The 21,706-nt window shown below is 34.4% G+C and overlaps 3 protein-coding genes and 1 pseudogene across 3 annotated transcripts; 1 reads left to right on the top strand and 3 right to left on the bottom strand.

The window, feature by feature from the left end:
• Positions 1 to 2,830: 2,830 nt before the first annotated feature.
• LOC147500398 (uncharacterized) lies at positions 2,831 to 3,193 on the bottom strand. Its single transcript, XM_086563641.1, has one exon. The coding sequence runs from the start codon at positions 3,191 to 3,193 to the stop codon at positions 2,831 to 2,833; it is 363 nt and encodes a 120-aa protein (XP_086419767.1).
• On the bottom strand, positions 3,192 to 4,037 carry LOC147500399 (uncharacterized). Its single transcript, XM_086559333.1, has 2 exons — positions 3,831 to 4,037; positions 3,192 to 3,753 (listed from the first exon to the last, which is right to left on the bottom strand). Exons 1-2 carry the CDS (start codon positions 3,982 to 3,984, stop codon positions 3,245 to 3,247), a joined length of 663 nt encoding a protein of 220 aa, XP_086415459.1. The 5' UTR covers positions 3,985 to 4,037; the 3' UTR covers positions 3,192 to 3,244.
• A 609-nt stretch (positions 4,038 to 4,646) lies between these two features.
• Positions 4,647 to 11,873, bottom strand: LOC147500400 (putative fructokinase-6, chloroplastic; annotated as a pseudogene).
• Positions 11,874 to 14,632: 2,759 nt separating this feature from the next.
• On the top strand, positions 14,633 to 21,124 carry LOC147500401 (dehydratase family). Its single transcript, XM_086562044.1, is given in 16 exon segments — positions 14,633 to 15,285; positions 15,372 to 15,443; positions 16,210 to 16,257; positions 16,857 to 17,011; positions 17,172 to 17,366; positions 17,448 to 17,559; positions 17,839 to 17,860; positions 17,863 to 17,907; positions 17,983 to 18,041; positions 18,143 to 18,266; positions 18,473 to 18,543; positions 19,359 to 19,460; positions 19,730 to 19,790; positions 19,793 to 19,809; positions 20,528 to 20,686; positions 20,770 to 21,124. Coding segments are annotated over 16 exon segments (1,830 nt in total). The 5' UTR covers positions 14,633 to 14,748; the 3' UTR covers positions 20,821 to 21,124.
• The last annotated feature ends 582 nt before the right edge of the window (positions 21,125 to 21,706 follow it).

The following is a 21,706-nucleotide window of genomic DNA, read 5'->3' on the forward strand; positions in this document are numbered from 1 at the left end:
AGACCCCTAATAATGGACGTTTGTCACGTATGTGGGGGTCGAAACACATACCTATATTATTAAACAACAAAATGAAGTTAAAGAGTTTTATCAATGGCGAGTTATTTTTTTTAATAGAGAATATGTGGGGTTTTCATGTTATAAGAAATTTAGATGAGTGATCAATATAATATTTGTATATAATAGTTCTGCATATATAGTTGCATATATTTTTCATAATAATTAATATGACAGGACCTGTTCATTGATAATATTTGAAGATCCCACAAAGTGAGTCAGGTATATATAATTTAAATAATAATTAACGGGAAATCAGAAACTGGATAATCTTTGATGATCATATATAGTAAATCAAGCATAATTTATTTTTATGTTATATATGTTTGCAAAGACATTACAGATGGATCAGTAGAAAGTTGTTATTACACATCACATTGGGTAATTAAAATGAAATCGAAAACTGGATTCAAATATATTGAACTGAGCTCAAAGAAAAATTAACGGTAAATTGGAAACTTTATGCAAATGCAATAAACTAAACTCAAAAAGTAATTAACTAGAAATTAGAAACTTGATACAATTGTATTAAATGTTAGAATAACTAACAAGAAATTAGAAATTGGATGTAAATCCTTGCAAAATATTTAACGGGAAATCTAAAACGGTATACAAATGCATCAAACAAACCTCAAATAATAATTAACAAGAAGTCGGAAACTTGATGCAAATGCATTGAACTAACCTAAAAAAATAATTAACAGTAAATCAAAAATCGAATGCAACTGCATTGAACTAACCAGCTCATAGAATAATTAACGGAAAATCAGAAACTAGATGCAAATGCATTGAAATAACCTTAAAGAATAGTTAATAGGAAATAAAAAACCGGATGAAATTGCATCGAACTAATCTTAAAACCAGTGTAGTAAAAGTAAAAGGCTCCTAAAAAATAACACCCTCTTGTGCCTTAAGGCTGAAGAATATGGCGCTTTGATTGAAGTGAAGCGTAGTAATAAAAAAAATAGATATATCAAATAAAAAATAATATAAATATTAAATATGGCATGAATTATCATTGATTTGCTTAGCCAAACTTTAAAGTTAATTTTATGTGATTGTAAACATAAAACTATTGTAGTCATTTAAAAGAAACTAGTTTTCGAACCCGTCCTACGAACGGGTGCCGTTATATTAAATTATTGTACTTAATTTTTAATGTGGGTGATTCTTTTTTTCTTCTCCGCCGGTTATATAACTGTTATCCACATGTTCTATGTAGAGCTATTAGATATAAATATTATATTGGTTTTGTGGGCCGGTTTTTGTCTTCTCAATTCGGTTGTGTATGCTTATTATCTACATGTTCTATGTAGAGTTATGAGATATGAATATTATATTGGCTTTCACTAAATTTTTTATATGATTCATATGAATATCATTAATCGAATATATCTCTCCGTTGAAGAAAGAGATGCGAAATAACCTTAAGTTAAAAAAATAGTCATCCACGTAATATTGCTTCAATCTAGTTATTAGATAATGATACTGGGCTACACTATGAATAAATTATGATCGAGCATTTAGTAATGTTTTGTTGCTGTTTAGCAAAAAAGTGTTAATCTTTTCAAGTTTACATCCATTATCAGTTATATTTGGTGGGTTTATGTAAAGGAATTGGGAAATAAGTGATTGTGGACAAAGTAAAGGTGTAAATTGAAGGTGGTCGGAAACTGTAGGATTTGATGAGAAAAGTTATCCTAGGTTGCATTATCCCACAACTCTTTTGTTGTACATAGAACTTGTTGTTGATTGGACATAATGTTATTTTTCAGTCTTTTAATGTAAATGGTGTAAATTCATAAAATTTTGTAATGGCAGAAAGTAAAAGCGTAAAGCGGAAACTCTTGTGAAGAAATGTTATCAATGCATCTACATTTGCTATTTCGATTATGTATTAATCTTATGGGATAAGCGATGTAGTAGAAGAGACAATAACTGATTTTTCATATTTCACTTTTTCAAGTTAATTGAAGCTTTCATTTCCTCTTTATATGCATGTTTCATTGTTCGTTTCTATGATAAAATAGAATATGAAGTAAGGAAACCAACATGAATATTTTGTGCCGTGGCACTTACCTTATCACCTTGCTGAAATTATTGGCCTCCTTTGTGTTGATGAACTTGGCTTGAGGTTTTATAAGGAATGGTGAATTTATAAAGGCAGTAGGGAATAATCGATGTATTTTTAGGCAATTGTTAGCTCCTTGTGTATTATAAACATAGTTATTGGTGGTTTGATATACTTTTTCGTCTATCTTTCTACTTGCTTACGTTTGCCTATGGAGCAAAGAAGTATGCATTACTTTCGGTGTCATTTGCCAGCGAGGGCATAATTTTGCACTTGGGAGGGCGACATTACTATTTTCCTTTCTATATTGGTACTTTCGAAAGTACAATCTTGCAAGCATTGGGCCTAAGAGTAGATATAGTTGATCAAACCCAGATATTTGCACGCGGCATGCTCCTTCAATTCTATGCTTCTGCTCTGAATTTGGCAATGCAGAGGTTTCTTCAAGCACATTGTACACAAAACCTTGGCTAAAAAATAATTACATTTATTACTAAAGATATGATTCCATATATGTAAAAATGTTTGATAAGTCATCTCATCTCCAAGATTGAACATATAATTACATAGAGATAATCATAACTCTACCATTCTCTCTTTATAATTGCCTTTAGATAATCAATATCTTCTTTCAGACTCTGAATTTCTTCTTCCTGAATTTGTATGCACTGATTTCTAAGTGTGTCGTTCTTTTCTGCAATCTTAAGTTTGTTGCAATCTAAAATCATAGTATTCTCTCATGCTAATATTTTTTCTTTTTCCAACTACTGCATTGTTTCTATATGGAATGTCAAGTCGGTATCCATCTTCAGCATGGGGAAACAAAAGTGGATAATGTATTACCATGAAACTTGGAAGCAATTCGTTGATTCTCTTCAAGCCAAATCCTTTCTTGTCCACAATAACATCTTTGTGCTCGTTAAATTCATCACCATTGCCAACGATTAGACCAGCTATCTCTTTTGATGATGGCAAATTATAAAGTCTCCCATCTTTTTGTTTTCTATTAATCAATTGTATGCTGACGTCGGCCACATGACATTCTTTAAATCTATCTCTTGCCATTCTATAAGTCTTGCTGAGTTCATTGGTAACATTCAACATATTAATCAATCCTTAAACAATGCTAGAATCTAAAGCATATTTTGGATTCCTCTTAACAATTTTCTTACTAAGAGAGTTCAACCTGTGGGTGACTTCATTTTTAGTATCATGTATGTACAACTGTGCAAACCTTGAACGTACTCCTTCAGCTGGAAGCAATGTTCCAATTTTGTGGTAATTTTGCCCTTTTATTTTACAAACAAAGGGTGCCTTTCCATCATTAACTGAGCTCTGAACTTGTCCACCAGTAGATGTGAACGCGAACATTGAGTTGTAAATGCTGATGTTTTCCATGTAATTTAACGATTTTGACCCTCCATTGCAATCCAAAAGATTCTTCAAAAAATCTGGAGTATCTTTTAGAAGAGGCAATTGAACCTTTCCATTCTGACAACATATGGAAAATTTAGGATTAATAGGTTTTTTGCTCCTATCATTCCTTTCTTCGTACCAGACAATAGCTCCACAATGAGAACATATGGATGTTGGACATCCAAAATCCAAAGGCTCAAAACAACTTCCTGCAAAACAAAAAGTTAATTAAAATTAAAGAATTTTATTATAATAAGAATATAAAGCATTGCTGTATGAAGATTACTTTTATGTGAGACATCTATTCCACGTGAAATGGAAACTTCAGTTTCATTGTCCACTTCAATGTCGGAATCAGATCCACTCATTTGTGATAGGTAATCATCATCACTTTCATCGTGAATGCAATTATCGTTTCCAATGATCTTCAAATTCAACATATCTTTTCGTTTAGCTCTATTTATTTTAGCTTCTTCTTCACTTGTTCCGGGTATAAATACTATTTAAAAAATAATAATATGTCATTTAATAAAGTATTTGATGGTATAAGAACAATAAATTGAATACATAAGAATAAAATATTTACCATTACGTTTCATTCTACTAAGACGATTAGATTTATAACTTCTCTTCTGTGTTTTCCTCCTCTGTTTTATTTTTGACTGGGGTAGACTTTGTAGTTGTTGTTCTTCTAACTGATACTTGATGCTAACCTGAAATTTAAGAGTAATATTAGTGTGATGAACATATAAAGTACTTGTCATAATCATTGTAAGTTAAAGACATACTTTCTTGTGAAGGAACAATGTCACCAGAAGTTTCTTCCATATTATTAGGCTTGGTCTTAATTTGAATCTCTACTTGAATTTCATCTGAATCTTTCTCTGCATTAATGAGTGCTTTTCTTTTCAACTTAGCACGCATGTTGCGAAACCAAGTAACTATGTTCTTTTCTGAAACATTACCGTGTTGATTTAGTTCAGCTTTCAAATTGTTAATCATCTCCTTATTTGGACTTCCATTGAATTGATCAAATACTTGATGCAGTTTTTCAAGTTGGATTGTTATTGGTGTTCATCGCTTTCTGCTGTATAAATTCTCGTCAACCGAAATCATGTAGAACAGAATACTGCTGGAAGCCTGGAAACAAAAGGAATCAGTTAACTCATAAGCAACCAAATGTGATGGGTGGACTGGTGCGTATTAGTGATAACCAAAGTTGACCAACGACTATTAGGACATCTAGCACAGTTGCCAGGTCGAGCAATGGAATATAGTGTGTCCTGCACTCATGCGGCGCTTGAGTATACTAACAATAACTGATAAGTTAGCATATATGAGTGTTTAGTCAATGCACACAAAAGCATGTAATATAATATTGAGGAGCAGTGAACATTATCCGAGTAACTTGTTGCTGTCCAGTGATGAGCTGCAACAAACTACCAGTGTGTGTGAACTGTGAATACAATAAAACTCTGGATAAACTGAACATGAATTCGATGTATTGGGGAAAATAATTCAAAAGTTTCTATTTTCATTTTCATTTTTTCTTTGTCGTATTAAATCTCCGAATGGAATATGGAGTTCGTCCTGTTGGTGATAAGATAAATTTGTGGTATTAATTGTTCATCTCTACAGGCCTGACGGTAAGCCGTGTGTTGAGACTAAAGAATTTGATCTTGTCATCTTGACCATAACATGCTAATTCTTTCTTTGTTGAAGAGCGTTATAGAGATGCCGATATTTATCTAACCCATGCTCTTTTTACTATGCCTATTATCAGTGTAGTATGAGTTCCGTACACTATCTAAGACCCAAAAGAAAATAGTTTTTTTTATGTGAGATAAGGAAAAGAATTATTTTGTGGTGATGGTGCCAAATCTCGCTTTTTTTAGTACAGGCTTTTTGTTTGGGTTCATGGAACCCCATCTTGAAATCAAGGTATCGTGTAATTGTTATTATTTAGCATTCATTGGTATCGTTAGAGAAATTTGTTCTTTCTCTCCTTGGGTGAGGATGCATTAATTAAACTTGTATGAAATAAGAAAAGCTAGATACAGAAAGTGTCAAGTTTGAAACTTAGTATTCGCAGGGTTAGCGTGACTCTGAACATGTACTTCGCAAGCTTGAGATATACCTCTCCAACCATGGGGCAAGAAACTGGAGATTGCTCTTTAGATATGTCGTTATTTAGAAAAGAGGTTTCTCATGTTCATGCTTTAATTCTATAGTTTTAGTCAAGAATATTGATCCAGCTTTGAGTTCTTTTTATTTGTTTGTCTCTTGTGCATATTTGCCTCCATGGACATACGTTCTCTTCTAGCTTTTAAGAAGTTAACGATGAAATTCTTTCACTTAGAATCATAGAGGATAATTTTTTGGTGGACGTCATGGGGGTTTGGATCCTGATTTTCCAATAAGTGCTTGCTAGTTTGTTGTTGGGGTGATGGTGGTGTTCAGAGTGGTGAAAGCTTTTGCAGGAAGCAACAAATAATTCTTCTTATGTACCAAAAAATATGTACTAACAATAAAAATTCAAGACAAAGATTTTCCAAATAATTTTTCCTTCTTATTATTACCAGGGGAAAAAAATACTAACCTTCAGTGGAAGGAATTTGGAGTCCTTTCAAGGATGGTGTACCAGGGAAAAACCTTCAGTCCAGGAAGAAAAAACGAACTTTCAGTGGCAGGTATTCGTAAACCTTTCAATGATGGTGTATGCTTCGTGAATATTGATGTGTTTTCTTATGATTTCTTTGGTTTTGTTTAATGTTTCTGAATATTGATGTCTTTATATAGATTTTAATATGGCAAAGCAGTTGTGTAGCATAAGAATTCTGTCGTTGATCCATTAACTAATCCATATCTATTAACTAATCTATATCTAATAATTAATACATCCATACCAAAATGTCCAGCAGTCTAGTCATCTAATTACAAAGTAAATGTGCCAAAGGCCAAATTTTAAAAGGAAATCACTACACCATGAATGAGACTATTTTGAGAAAAGTAAAACACCACAGAGCATGGGACAAATACTGACCTGGGAAAATATTAGGACCCTCAAATCTCGTTCTTTCAGCTTTGGAAGTAGCTTATCCAAAAGAACCATTTTCCCTTTGGTGGAGGGAGGGAGGGGGGATAAATTGGAAGTAAGTTGATTGATCATTAAATCCCAATAAATCCAGCAGCATTACAGAAATAAGATATACCTACACTGGTAATAAGATGGTCTCCTGTAGTATAAGGAGGGCAGTATAAGGAGGGCCAGGCTCAGCACCTTGGAATAGATATGGATGGTTACAACATTTACGAAGCGGCATAGCTATATTCAGAAGACATTTACACTCTCCACCAGCATTAACAACCTCAAGATCCTTCTGCAACAAAGCTCGGTAAAACTACCTTAAGTATTGTTTCCTTTTTAGGGGGTAAACCTTTCTCAACATCAGACTTTAATCTTCGGAGGAGGGATAAATTGGAAGTAAGTTGATTGATCATTAAATCCCAATAAATCCAGAAGCATTACAGAAATAAGATATACTTGCACTGGTAATAAGATGGTCTCCTGTCGTATAAGGAGGGCAGTATAAGGAGGGCCAGGCTCAGCGCCTTGGAATAGATATGGATGGTTACAATATTTACTGGCTGCATAGCTATATTGAGGAAGACGTTTCGCTCTCCATCGGCATTAACAACCTCAAGATCATACGCAACAAAACTTCGGTAAAACCGCATACGCAATTGGGACATCCCTACCTTAAGTATTGTTTTCCTTTTTAGGGGGTAAACCTTTCTCAACATCGGACTTTAATCTTGAGGAGGAGAAATGGACGAAGGACCTTCAAGAAGCACTGAGAAAGTTGTTGAGTCAACTAAAGTCAACAAAATGTTTATCGCTTGCAATGCACGGTAGAAGTTTTACCTTGTGAAGTTGTTGAACAACTTCTTTGCTGGTCATTTTAGCGGATATTTGGAACCATTCATCAAAAGTTTCCATGAAAACTAAAAATCTTGAAGATAAAAAAAATTAAGCGAGACCATAGCTCATGAAGATTATTCTGTCCAAAAAAATAAAGCATCGTCAACATCAAAATAATACAGAACACTGGGACAAAATGAAAAAGTGGTTTTCTATTATCTATTGTGTATCAGGAAGAAGGTAACTGGAACCGATAGGAATATAGAGACACATGATGGTCGTCCTCTACATGATGGAAATACCCAATGGAACCACTTTTACGTGGAGTTTTATTTTTTACTTTCCAAATCGGTAAAGTGTGTAAGTATTAGATAGATTATGTGACCAGTTGCAGAATGAGGTATCCTACATACATCATCAATCTTAACTTCGGAAGTAAACATACATTATGTTCCTACCATTGAAAACGATTGCTGCTAGGGGAAGTTCTAGCTCAACATGACAATACTCGCAAAAAAATATCAATGAGTTTGTACTGAACTTCATCAATCGATTTCCAGCCCTTAAATTTCTGACAGATATATCTCACACATAATGAAGTAATATAGTAATGCAAGCATAGCCTTGTTATAGTTGATGCATACGACATAGAGCCCATTAGGTGCAACCATTAAAGGAAAAAGGATGCATAAATCCATAAATCCCGTCATAGAAAGAAGATTTGTTTGCATCTAGGTAACCCAAATGCTAACAAAAAAATCAATTACGGGTTTCGTTTGAATGGTTAGAAAAGGCACTCCAGTAACACTACATCACCCACAGAATATTTCACTTTAACTGTAGCAGTATCCAAATCAAGCTCTCTTTGATAAGATTTGACATCGTATGCAACATGGGAATCATCAAATTCTAGCCTGAGATCGCCTAGAGGCTAGTAGACCTTATAGAAAGAGAGAGTGATGAATCAACTGATAGTGAAATGAGAAAGAGGTTCATGCAAATGTATCCATTATTCGATGATATCTATATAATATACAACACGTCTATGTCTAGTACATAATTATAAGATCCATCAATAGATTTAGATATATATAAAACCTTACACATTTGCATTTGCTTTTATACCGTAATTCAATTGTTGTAAGAAAAATGAAGCATATGTTAGTTTTGTTAGGCCTAATGCATTTGACTTTGGTTCTTTATCCAAAATATCAAAGATGTGTTAAAAGGCTGAAGCTCTAAACACATAGAACTTCGAAAGTAGCAAGCCCATGGACTCGTGTATCCCTTGAAGGAACGTCAGATAATCGATATCCCAAAAAGATGGTGATGAAATTTTGTACAATTTGGAATTTATTTTTTCAAACATCAATAAAACTGGTAGGGACTTGCCTCCCCTAATCCTAGATGGGAAAAGCTTATGAGGTCCATAGTTTCTATGGTTAGGTGTGGTCATAATAGGTATGCTCGCTCTTGGTGAATCGTAAAAATGTAAAGTTCAACAAAGATGTGAACCATAAATGACACATATCTTGGTTAAGTCGGAAATACCTCATCGACTTACATGTTTCTATTTTCACATGATACATCGGTCTTCCTTTCTTGAATCGACAACTTCAAAAAATTTCATTGACAACCATGGTGCGAATCTGTTGTAACAAAGTGATGCATTTAGTCGAGCATCAATCAATTGAATTAAGTGTCCTTTGCTAGCTAATAGCATAGGGCTTATTGAAAAAAAAAAACTTGGTATGAGTAGAATTATACACAGAGAATATATGAGTAGAATGACCAAGACAATTTATCATATTCCTATTAGTCTCGGACGATTGTTAGGTCCCCATCAGAATCACCCTTGGGAAGTAGGAGTGGATCTTTGCATCGGGAGCAAATTGTAAAATTCAATCTTGTTAATGCCGCACAATAATCTCTCTTTATCCCAAAAAGTAGGAGTTTGTATGCGCACAATAATCTCTCTTTATCCCATATATAATCATTGGATCTTCTCCAACCAAAATTCTTGCGACTTGAGTCAAATCAGATTCTCTTTAATTTTAATCAAAAGTCTGCAATTGTACAAATCTTCTTGCATTGATGGGAGAAGAAAGATTGGGTGGTAGAGAAGAGAGTGGGGAGAGAGATCGGTTAAAGTATGAGATTAAGTGGGTTTTGTTGGGTTTCCATTTTGAGTTTGAGTGTATTAAGTTTGAAATTGGAAATTGCATACCCAATCAATCATCAAATTGTGGGAACTTCAATTCGTTTTGGCAAGTGGTGCAGTTCATCCTTGCATGATAAATTTTAGGTTTATTTACTAACTGCGAGGGGATGAAAGATTAAAAACATAAGTTATAGAAACACCGATTGTCAAAAATTAAAAAATACTGTTTGGATGGAAAATCGATTAAGCTACATCCTATGAGACCATGAGTGTGTGAAGTGTGATAACCCCTCGACCTCCTAAATCCAACCCACCCCCACCCCAAAGCCCTCCCATTTTCCTTATCTGGTATATATTTGACTTCCAACGTCTCTACAACAAAAGCGAACCTAGAATGAGTAACTCACCATCTATATATTTTCAATTCTTTTGTTTCTTTTTAAAAATATCTTCCTTTATTTTATTGTTTTGAGGGCCCGAGAGCTTCGAAACTCCATCAAGTCAATCATGTTGCTTTTCGGGATAAACTCATGCAAATCAATGGAAGTTAAAGTTTTGGATCCATGTGAGGTGTGTAACTATATCTTGGGTTTTTCTAGTGTCGAGTTCTAACTTCTATTATTTCGGCCTCAAAACCTTTGTTGTATTTTAGTGCTATGTGTTTGTACTTCGTTCATGCAGCTCGAGTGTCAATCGAAACGTAAATGCGTTTCTTGAGTTCATAAAACTTTTCTAGAATTTCTTTTTGCTCATTGAAATGAAGGTTTATGCCTCGTACTCCTTTGAGGCTAACCTTCACTTCAAGGAAGCACTCAGTCTCAAGACTTGGAAGCTTTTACGAATATTTTCTAAAACAGCAAAAGTGGACTTCATGGGGAGTTGATGCACGGATAAGGGTTGGGATGCAAAAAATTTAGGCATGCATAAAGAATTGACCACACTAATTCATGAAAATATATACGAAGTAATGAAAGATCGGTGACAATCGGTGATAATATTCCAGCTACAAAAAGCATCTCCGGCACCCGGTAGTGTCTACAACATCCACCTTTAAACCTTTTACCCTGCCGTTTGAAATCCACGTACAAAGAAGAAAGCAGCCGGAGATATTGTGAACTGATGGAATTGTTTCTCGTAATGCGAGAGAACATGACCTTCAATACTATAACACCATATATGGTTCAAAAGAATATTTCCATGTCTTTACTTTAGTGTAATATCTGCAACCATCACGGGCCCTCGGTTACAAGAAGCAATTTTAGATCCGGATGGAATAGTTTACGGACAACTGCATCATCATCAGGTCTTAGCCTTTTGTTAAAAAGGAAATCTCTTCTTTACTAATCTGGTTGAGAATCAAAACAATCGAGCAATTATTAATTGACAATTGTCCAAATCATCGTATGCGCTCTAAATAGGGGAATGGCGGATACCATGCAGTGGTACACGGGCTTTCTCTTAAGCGGATCAAAACATCCGTTTACGGACATGTTATATAGTGTCTTGCACAACTTATATAGTGTCATATGTAAGCTGCCTTGAAGAAGTTAATAAGCGTAAATTAAAAAGTTGTTTAAGACACTATATAAACTGCCCTACCGAACATGTCCGTTTAAGAGAAAGCCCGTAAATGTACATTCATAGGGTGTTTAGTTGAAATATGTGGATGACTACCTTAATTATGTCGTGATATCCCATATGCTCGGGGATTCCTTCTCCGGCACTTTCTGCGGATGGCCATAATGGAAGCCTAAGATTGGGATCATAGGACAAAAGCACTCCGGCCTCTTTTTGCGGCTTTTTTGTTGCGGCAATGTGGGCGACTTGCATGGTTACGTAATCGGACTTATAGAACCATAGTGGAATATTTTTGCACTGTCATCACATAATTAGTTACCTTATTCTTGATGAAAAAGTTGAAGAGATATAAATCTAAAGAGTGGAAAGGTTTAATCTTGAATTCAAAAAGCAGTTAGATATTAGACACATTCTACCCATTATTACACTTCAAACAAAATATTTACATACCTTGGTGATGATGTCAAGGTCAAGTTAGGATTCTTGAAGAAGCATATATCAGCACTTGGGTTGGGAAAAACATGAATTCACGCTCCCGTCGTCCCCTCAATGTGACAAAAGCTAAAAGCGATTCGGGCACGAGGATCAAAACCCAATCCTTTATTGTTCACATTATTCTCCTTTAGAATATCGGCAAGCATATATCCAAACTCATCGTCACCAACACGTAATGCGGTTCACGAACAAAATGCAAACCACAATGAGCAAGGTTTTCGATTCTCGGTTTTCATTTTCAACTATCAACTCTTGGAAAAACATGAGATTCATCCCTAACTTTATTATTGAACGCTTTCTCATAGTCTCCATTTCGAGATGGTGGATCAGGCTAATCAGACGTGATATGAAACTATAAGACTCAGGAATGTGATTAGAAATATATAACTGGTAGTCTCCATTTATAAGGGTTCGATTCGCTACATCTAGTTCAAAAACCTTCTTTCTTCGTGGAGAATGCATTTTTTTATGCGGAATAAGGGTTTTTATTAAAAGAGTCCAAGGTTTTAAGGTATTAAGAAACCTTCTTTCTTCTTTCTCGAGATGCACATTCCGAGTAGGGACTAATTTGCAATAAATTGAAATAGGTATGAGAATGGCGGATAAACTTCAACACTTCTTTTGATGATAAATTCAAGGGAAGGGTTTTGGGAGAGGAAGAAAGACGGTGGGTTTTGGGAAGGAAGAGGTACGGTGGGTTTTCTCACAGCTCGTTTTTATTTTTTCTTGACAATTTTTTTACTCCTGATTTATCGTAATTAGTATGGACACGTGGATACTCTAGCTATGCTTCCTCAATTAAGGAGGGGAGAGCTATAATATATATATAGAGAAATCTTAAGCAATAAGTAAAGAGCAAAATAAAACTCGTATCTCTCAATACAATCTAGCTCAACTTCAATAAACTAAAATAACAAACTGATCGAATTGAGCCAAATGAGTTCTTCATAAAATAGAACACGTGATTCAAATTTTAGAATACCGTAAAACTTCATTTAAAATTTAATCCATCTTTGTGTCTTCTCTCAATCCATACAACTTAACAAAAACTAGTCAAAATTAAGTTTAAAGTGTACTCCACAATAAAACTTACTAAATTTGTACAATTTCTTATATCATACAACAATTGGATCGAGTGTAAATGTGTCACGTATAGCAAAAATTGTAAAAAAAACGAAAAAACTGTAAAAGGTGATAAATGGCGCCTTGTGCGTAACTCGTAAAAAACAAAAGCACAAAAAGGCACAAAAAACGCACGTCTTATGTTACCTCTCGCACCTTGGTCAAGGTGAGGCACTAAAGTGCGCCTTGCGCCTTAGGCGCGCGCTTATTTGGGCCTTGACTACACTGCTTAAAACATAAATAATACTAGATGCAGATGTATTGAACTAACCTCAAAGAGTTATTAATGGGAAATCGAAAACTGGATGCAAATATAATGAATTAATCTCAAAGACTGATTAACGAAACATCGAAAAATAGATGCAACTGCACTGAACTAACCTTAATTAATAATTAACAAGAAATCATAAATTTGATACAATTGCATTGAACAAACCTCAAAAAATAATTAATGGGAAATCGAAAACTTGTTGCAAATGCATTGAACTAACCTAAAATAACAATTAATAGAAAATCAGAAATTGGATGCAACTGCATTGAACTAACCTCAAAGAATAATTAACGGAAAATCGGAAACTGAATGCAACTGCATTAAATTAAAATGATAGATTAATTAACAGGCCGGGAAATCATAAATTGGATGCAACATCATATTTTTGAAGAGTATTTAACGGAAAATCAGAAATTGGATGCAAATGTATTGAAATCACCTCAAAGAATAATTAACTGGAAATCGGAAATCGGATGTAATTGCATCGAACTACTCTCAAAGCATAAATAATTGGAAATTGGAAGCTAAATACAAATGCATCAAACTAACCTCGAAAAATAATTAATGGGAAATCAGAAACTGGATGCAGATGTATTTTCCTCAAAGAGTAATTAACGGGAAACTGGAGGCTGGATGCAAATGCAATGAACTAATCTCAAAGAGTAATTAACGAAACATTGAAAACTAGATACAACTGCACTGAGTTAACTTTAACAAATAACTAACGAGAAATCATAAATTAAACTTTGTGCAACTGCACTGAACTAACCTCAAAAAATAATTAACGGGAAATCAGAAACTTAATACAACTATATTGAATTAACCTCAAAGAATAATTAATGAGAAATCGGAAACTAGATGCAACTACATTGAATTAGTCTCAAATAATAATTAATGTAAAATAAAAAATTTGATGCAAATGCATTGAACTAACTCCGAAACATAGTTGTATTATATGTAGAAAGAATATAATGTCTTAACAAGTATATTTTTGCATTTTAAGTATTGTTTATTATAATTTTTTTATTATGATTGGGAATGTCTTGCTATTCAAGTAGCTTCAATATCATCTTTGCCATATTAGGAATTCTCACAAAACTTCAATTAAACTTCTATTATTAAACCTAACAACAAAAATAAGTCGATGAGTTTTATCAATGTTTGGTAATTTCTTTTTATAGAGAAGTGCAAGAAATTTGAATGAGTGATTGTTATAATTTTCATATGTCATAACTATGCATAGTTGTTAATATTTTTTTAGAATAATTTAATATAATGAAACGTTCGTAAGATGGGTTCGAAAGCTAGTTAAAAATGTTAAATTTCAACCAGCACATGTTAATATGTTAATAGATAAATAAATATTAAAATTATTTAAGATAGAAATATAATTATAAACTAGTATATTCTAAAACTTAGTCAACAGTAACTACTAATTTGCCAAAAATTTAGTCAACAATATAGCTGCCTACACACTTACACAGTTCAAAACGTGCGTAGCACTTGCATTTTGCTAGTAACAATTAACAAATAAATATTACAGAATTATAGGACACAGCTCAAAACTTGACTCTTCTTCACTCTCTTTGAAAACAAAACCCTCGTAAAAACCTCGCTACTTCCGCCACACGCCCACACCATCACAACAAACAACCATGCAAGCTTCTCACCTTGCCACTCCTTTCACCCCATCCACCAACTTAAAACACCCAACATTGTTCCCTTTCCACATCCCATCCTTCCAACGCCGCCATCCCATTACTCATTCTACACTAGTTTCATGTTCACTAGATGATACCCAAGAACCACAACCTGGAAAGCTAAACAAATACAGCTGTCGAATAACTGAACCAAAGTCCCAAGGAGGTTCACAAGCTATATTATATGGTGTGGGTTTAACAGAAAAAGATATGGACAAGCCTCAAATTGGTATATCATCAGTTTGGTATGAAGGGAATACATGTAATATGCATCTTTTAAAACTAGCTGAAGCGGTAAAAGAAGGCGTTACGGATGCGGGTATGGTTGGTTTAAGGTTTAATACTATTGGTGTTAGTGATGCTATTTCTATGGGGACTAGAGGAATGTGCTACAGTTTACAGTCTCGTGATTTGATTGCTGATAGTATTGAAACTGTTATGGCTGCTCAGTGGTACGATGGGAATATTTCTATTCCTGGTTGCGATAAAAATGTATGTTTTTGTTTCTTAAACTTGGCTATTGTTAGTTTTAAATTCAATTGATTGTCTTTGAATTGGGTTTTATTTGTGTTTTTTAGATGCCAGGTACAATTATGGCAATGGGCCGACTTAATCGACCTAGTATTATGGTTTATGGTGGAACTATTAAAGTAAGTTGATTTTTTTGCACTTGCTACTGAATGTTGTTATTGTTTGTTCCTGATTAAAGAAGAAATTTCGAACCTTTTTTTTTTTTTTTTTTTTTTTTCTGAATTGTGAAAATGTGTAAGGTTATTGGTGATGAGATTTTGTTATTTTGGCGTTTGCTAATGTGCAGGGTAATTGACAAATTTCTGAAAGAAATAGTGTGTGTTGTTTTCAGATTCTTCTGAATTATTAAGAGATTCTTTTGAAACATTTTATGGCACTTCAAACATATACTCCTTTGCTGAATCGTCTTACTTTCTGGTTAAAAGTGTGCTCTGCATCACAGAATGGATACTTATTGCTTGTGGTATGGACATACCAAATCAATTGAGATGGCCTTCCCCTTCCAATAATCTCTGTTTTGAGTAGGAGTGGAACCAATTAGGCGCTTAGCTATTGTATGGAAGCATTGGCACTGACTTATGAGACACTAGATGTGATTTTCACTGATATAATTCCTTAACATGATGACTAGGATATCTTGTCGTCCTTCTGTCTCAATAGTCAAGGAGAACTTGTTCACTTTATGGAAACGATGTGAATGTGGCAACATCATTTTTCTCCCTTGGTTAATCAGTCTGTATGTGATAGAGCATTCAGCTATGGTTGGTCAATTCGTTAAATGTCTAAATATACTTCCACTGCCAATTGCTTTCTACAGCAATCATAATTCATCATACATGCATTCTCATATTAAGTGAAGATACTTTCTATTTGAACTTTTTGCAGCCTGGTCATTTCCTGGATCACACTTTCGATATAATATCTGCTTTCCAGGTATGATCACTAACTTGCTTTTAGTTCTATTTGGGCATTATTGTATCTTGTTTTGCTCTATGGATCTTACATATAGAATTCTGTTTTGAGCTAGTGGTTTTCTGTTTTGTTGAGTAGTACTTCAACTTATGCTGACTTCCATATTTTAACTGAACTAACTATAAAACATAATGAGGCTGCAGAGATCATCATAATTAAGCAAATAAGACAGTCTGCTTTATCTTGATACTTTGCAAAGTGAACAAAATGTTATTATCGAATAGTCGAAAGAGATTCCAACAATGTAAAATTTTCATTTCAAGGGGTATAGAGCTTGTGATCTTGGTTGAGCAAAAGGTTTTCAGTAGAGAGATTAAGTTGATGCTCACAAATGGGGCAACCATGACAAGTGAAAGTAAACCCCACATCATTTTGTTACTTTACTTAATTGATAAGTCATCAACCCTATTACAAAACACAGTATAAACGTAAAATCCATTTCTTCATTCAGAAGCCTTTCAGTTTAATTGTATTAGTTATAAGTTGGTTGCTCGTTTGAGAGAAGTTGCATAGCTGTCCACCCATTTTTGCTCATCTGTTTTCTGGCTTTATCTTTGCAGAGTTATGGGGAGTTTGTCAAAGGTTCCATCAATGACGAACATAGAATGGATGTAGTTCGAAATTCATGTCCAGGAGCAGGTGCCTGCGGTGGCATGTATACGGCAAATACAATGGCTTCTGCTATTGAGGCAATGGGGATGTCACTTCCTTATAGGTATATTACTATTTTAAGTTTTGCTGATTCATAAAAATGAATGTTTGTTTGTTGACGAGGATAATATTTTTTCCCTATTTTGTCAAGATAAGCTTTCATTAATAGATGTGGCAGTCATTTCTTTTTTACCAATTTCTTTATCTTGTTTTTATCTAAATAGCTCTTCAACACCAGCAGAGGACCCGTTAAAGTTGTTAGAATGTCATTCAGCAGGAAAATATCTGTTGGAATTGTTGAAAATGGACTTAAAGCCACGTGACATTATCACTCAGAAATCTTTACGAAATGCAATGGTTATAGTTATGGCACTTGGTGGATCTACAAATGCAGTTTTGCATTTGATAGCAATTGCTAGGTGAGAATAATATGCTGCAATTTTTGTATACAAGTCAAGATCATGTTATTGCATTCTCTGATGTTAGTGTCCTTTTTGCAGGTCTGTTGGTCTGCATTTGAGTCTTGATGATTTTCAAAAGGTTAGCGATGAGGTTCCATTTCTTGCTGATCTGAAGCCTAGTGGCAAATATGTAATGGAGGACGTACACAAGGTAGTTTCAATTTGTTTGATACCAATAGCATCCATTGCTACCACTAAGTAATTTCCTAAGTTACATTGACATGGATAGGTGTGTCCGTATCCGACACAGATACGAAGTGTGACATGGTGAATTATAAAAAATTGAGGTACATCACATACTATGTGTCCGACACAAATTGCTATGGATTTTTGTGGTGGGATCTGCATCCTATGTAGTGCATGTTTGTGAGATATTACATTTTTTTCTTGCTGCAATTTTCCTCTCTTTATTTACTTCCTGTAATAACAGATTGGAGGAACACCAGCAGTCATTGGTATCTTTTGGAGCAGGGGTTTTTAGATGGTGATTGTATGACTGGTATGTGAGTTTTGGGTAATTTGCTACCTTATAACTTTTTATCAAGTATTTACTTAAAGAACTTCAACTTTACAGTCACTGGGAAGACATTAGCAGAAAATGCAGTAAATTTCCCAACATTGGCTGAAGGTCAGGTAATAAAATTAGTAACTTTATGATTAGGTACATTTTTTTTTTCTTTGTCTATTAATTAGAGTTGAATGATAAATTGTGTGTGTGTTTTTTTTTCTATTAGCAAGTAATAAGACCATTAGAGAACCCCATTAAGACAACAGGCCACATCCAGATATTGTATGGAAATCTTGCACCAGAGGGTTCTGTGGCTAAGATCACTGGAAAAGAAGGCTTGTACTTTTCAGGTGTTGTATTCTATGTCAAATTTTCACTTTTTTACTTATATTTTTTTGTTCTATGAACATTTCATCTAGGATGCTTTGCCTGCAATAATTTTCTAAGGATATTTTTTACTCATTAAACAATTTCCCATAAGATGCTTTTGACATCTTAACAATTAACTTCCGCTGCTTGCTTTATGGAATATTTACTAATGGAAAGTGTTCGGCAGGCTTTGCCCTTGTTTTTGAAGGGGAGGAGTCAATGTTAGCAGCTATCTCAGAAGATTCATCGAGTTTTAAGGTATGAAAATTGAGTTTGGTTTGTTTTTGGTAAATGAGAATAACACATTCAAAGAAACAGTGCACAAAAGTGCAGCCATCACCAAACTTCTGCCTCTATCTACCATAGAGAACAGGACATTTCCCTAATTTTCTCATGCTCTATGTCGATGGTAATAGACTGTACAGTTTCTTATCAAGAATATCTGTCTCTATTCAAATACCTGAGTAATCACTTAAAGGCAAAGAACTTGTTGAAAAACTTTCCTATGGTGGAGAATGCATTTTTTGTCAACTCTTATAGTGAGAAACTTCCGATCTTTAAAAGATCTCGGTGGATTGTGGGATGAGTAACATTATCTTGAAAAAAAAATCTTTGCTGGCAAACACAAATAAAGAAAAGAAAAATCAGGAGTGTTGATTGTGGGATGAGTAACATTATCTTGATTAAAATTCTTTGCTGGCAAAAACAAATAAAGAAAAGAAAAATCAGAAGTGTTCCTCATCTTGTTATTTATACGGAACAGATCAAAGTAGAAAGGCCACTTTGGAAAGGCACACAATTGTAAGCATGAAAAAACAGGAGAGTGACTGACCAAGCAAATGCAGAACCAAAAATAAACTGATAAATCTTTACTTTACTTCTGACTTCTAAGGCTATTGACTTCAAAAAAAATATGGTTGTCGATTGAGCTTAAAAAATATGGTTCGCGGCGATGTGCGTATTAATAATATTTTAGTACTTTATTAGGAATTATCATAGCAATGTGATAAACATGTTGCAGGGGGTTGAATAACTAATATAAAAAATTCTGTTCAATTGTCTATCAAATCCAGGGAAAAGTTGTTGTCATTAGAGGAGAGGGACCTAAAGGGGGCCCTGGCATGCCAGAAATGCTAACACCAACTAGTGCAATAATGGGAGCAGGTCTTGGGAAGGTAAATTTTTAGCTTTGTTGCAATTTTCTTGTCGAACTCTTTCCTAATTGCCCCATCTTCAAATTGGTTTAATGTGGTTTTGTTGACTCTCTTAGTTGCGTTGTCATATACTACTTGCCAGACCAGACTAGAGTCTCTTTGGTCATGAATATTTGTTGTGTCTTTTTCAAATTTTAACTTTGTGGAGATTGATCTTGTAGAAGATTTATCGTTGTACATTCTCTAGTTTTAGGAATTTGAGTATTGGTTGTTCTCTTTGGACATTGCAGGATGTTGCTTTGTTGACAGATGGTAGGTTTTCAGGAGGTTCACATGGATTTGTTGTTGGTCATGATGCCCTGAAGCCCAGGTAATCCTGATATAAATAAGCATTTGTTCTGAATTGATTTGTGCAAGCTTCAATCATTTAAATAACATCCCAACTTACGATTTAAATAAACTTCTCTTATAGAAAAAAATAAAAAAAATCGGAATATTAGTTCATAACCAGGAAAATAATTCATCTCTCCTCACAACTTGTGAATAATGCCTTATTTATAGAGATTCCTAGCTATCCGAGGATCCTCACAAGAAAACCTATTGATTGATTGCTAATCAACAAAATCCAAAATAAGAAAATTTGTTGATGGTTCACTATGTGCCTACCAGTACTTGCCCTTTGCCAATAAACTATGTGGAATGACTTGAAAATTAAAATTGAATTATTAAACCCTGCCTGTTCATCAAGCTGGAACTGGTGAGTGCGGGTTGTGATTGCAAGGATTCTAGTTTGTAATTTATATCATTCTTCTTACACTATGCATGTTTGTAATGCCTCGCCTTGCCCTTAGCGTACATACAGAGACTGATTTCAAAGCCTCTCATTTCTCCATCCTGTTCATGTTATCAGTAAATCTTTCTGTGCTAATAAGAAGCAAGAGCACACATGCTGACACACACAGTACAGACATGAAACAGAACTGCCAAATCTCCATGTGTGCATATATAGTGGCACACAGGGTAAAATGACGTCCAAACCTGTTATATCTTCAGCAGTCTCCGACAGAATGTACTCGAACCTTTTTCAGGAAGGTGGACTGATTGGTCTAATTGAAAATGGAGATTTCATCACCATTGATGTTCAAAATAGAAGAATGGATGTTCAGTTGACTGAGGAAGAGATTGCCAAGCGTAGAGAAAAATGGACTCCGCCTCCATATAAAGCTGACAAGGGAGTCTTATACAAGGTTCGTAAGCAAATTAATCCTTCCCATGCAGATATATATTTGAATTCTTAAGCCACTAAATAATAATTTATCATTCATTACAGTACATCAAGAATGTGCAAACGGCTTCAAGGGGCTGTGTAACCGACGAGTAAACAGAGAACCCAGTTTTGAATGTTATAGAGCAATGAAACGTCTGCCAGGTTTTCTTACATGCAAGAATATGTATTGAGCATGTCCTCCGGCTCCTTAGATGATTTTGTGTGCAGATTAAAACTTGTCTAGTTACCAACAACATTAATTCACTAAGATAGATTTGGTTGAAGTAGGATTAAGTTGTTTGGTCTTCTGGAAGTTCTGATTGGTACTGGTGTTTTGGGACTTGGGAGTGCCTTCACCTTGCTTGTAGCTCAAAACGATGTCATGAATGTTATTTAAATGGTGATTGACTTTTTAGTATCATGGTTTTCTGATCAATTTGCATAAAGAATCCCATCAACTAAGAATCTATATACAATGAGCAGCGCAGTCTTGTACCCTCGTAAAACTTAATTTATTGTTAAAATACAATATGATTACTTCAAAAAGGAAAGAAAAATAAAATCTGCTTAAACTCGGCATTGAGAGTGATTAGGTGCTCATTTTTGTTAAGATTTAAGAAGACGTCCTTGCATTCTTGTTCTTTAGTCTGATTGGGAACTTAACACCTTTATGGATTTGAGCAGCCCTCTCTTCTTTAAATGAAATCGCTGAAATTATTACAAAATTAAGTATAGTTTTCCTAAAATGAGGTGAGCTGGTGGTCTGGTGTCAACAAAAAATCTTCGGTAACTAGGATTATAGCTAAAATTCAAAAACTAGTAGCTCGGAATTGTATTGAACTATTAATTTATAATCAAATTGCATGAAGATACATACTGTAATAACATCTCTTTGACCTATACCTACAAGGCTACAAAGCAAATATCAAATATAGTGATTATACAATTTGTGCAGAACAAAATATATCCAAATGTATAAGTTATCACAAGCACAGATTCA

Source organism: Coptis chinensis, chromosome 5 (genome assembly GCF_015680905.1).
Source record: "Coptis chinensis isolate HL-2020 chromosome 5, ASM1568090v1, whole genome shotgun sequence".
Lineage (NCBI taxonomy): Eukaryota > Viridiplantae > Streptophyta > Magnoliopsida > Ranunculales > Ranunculaceae > Coptis > Coptis chinensis.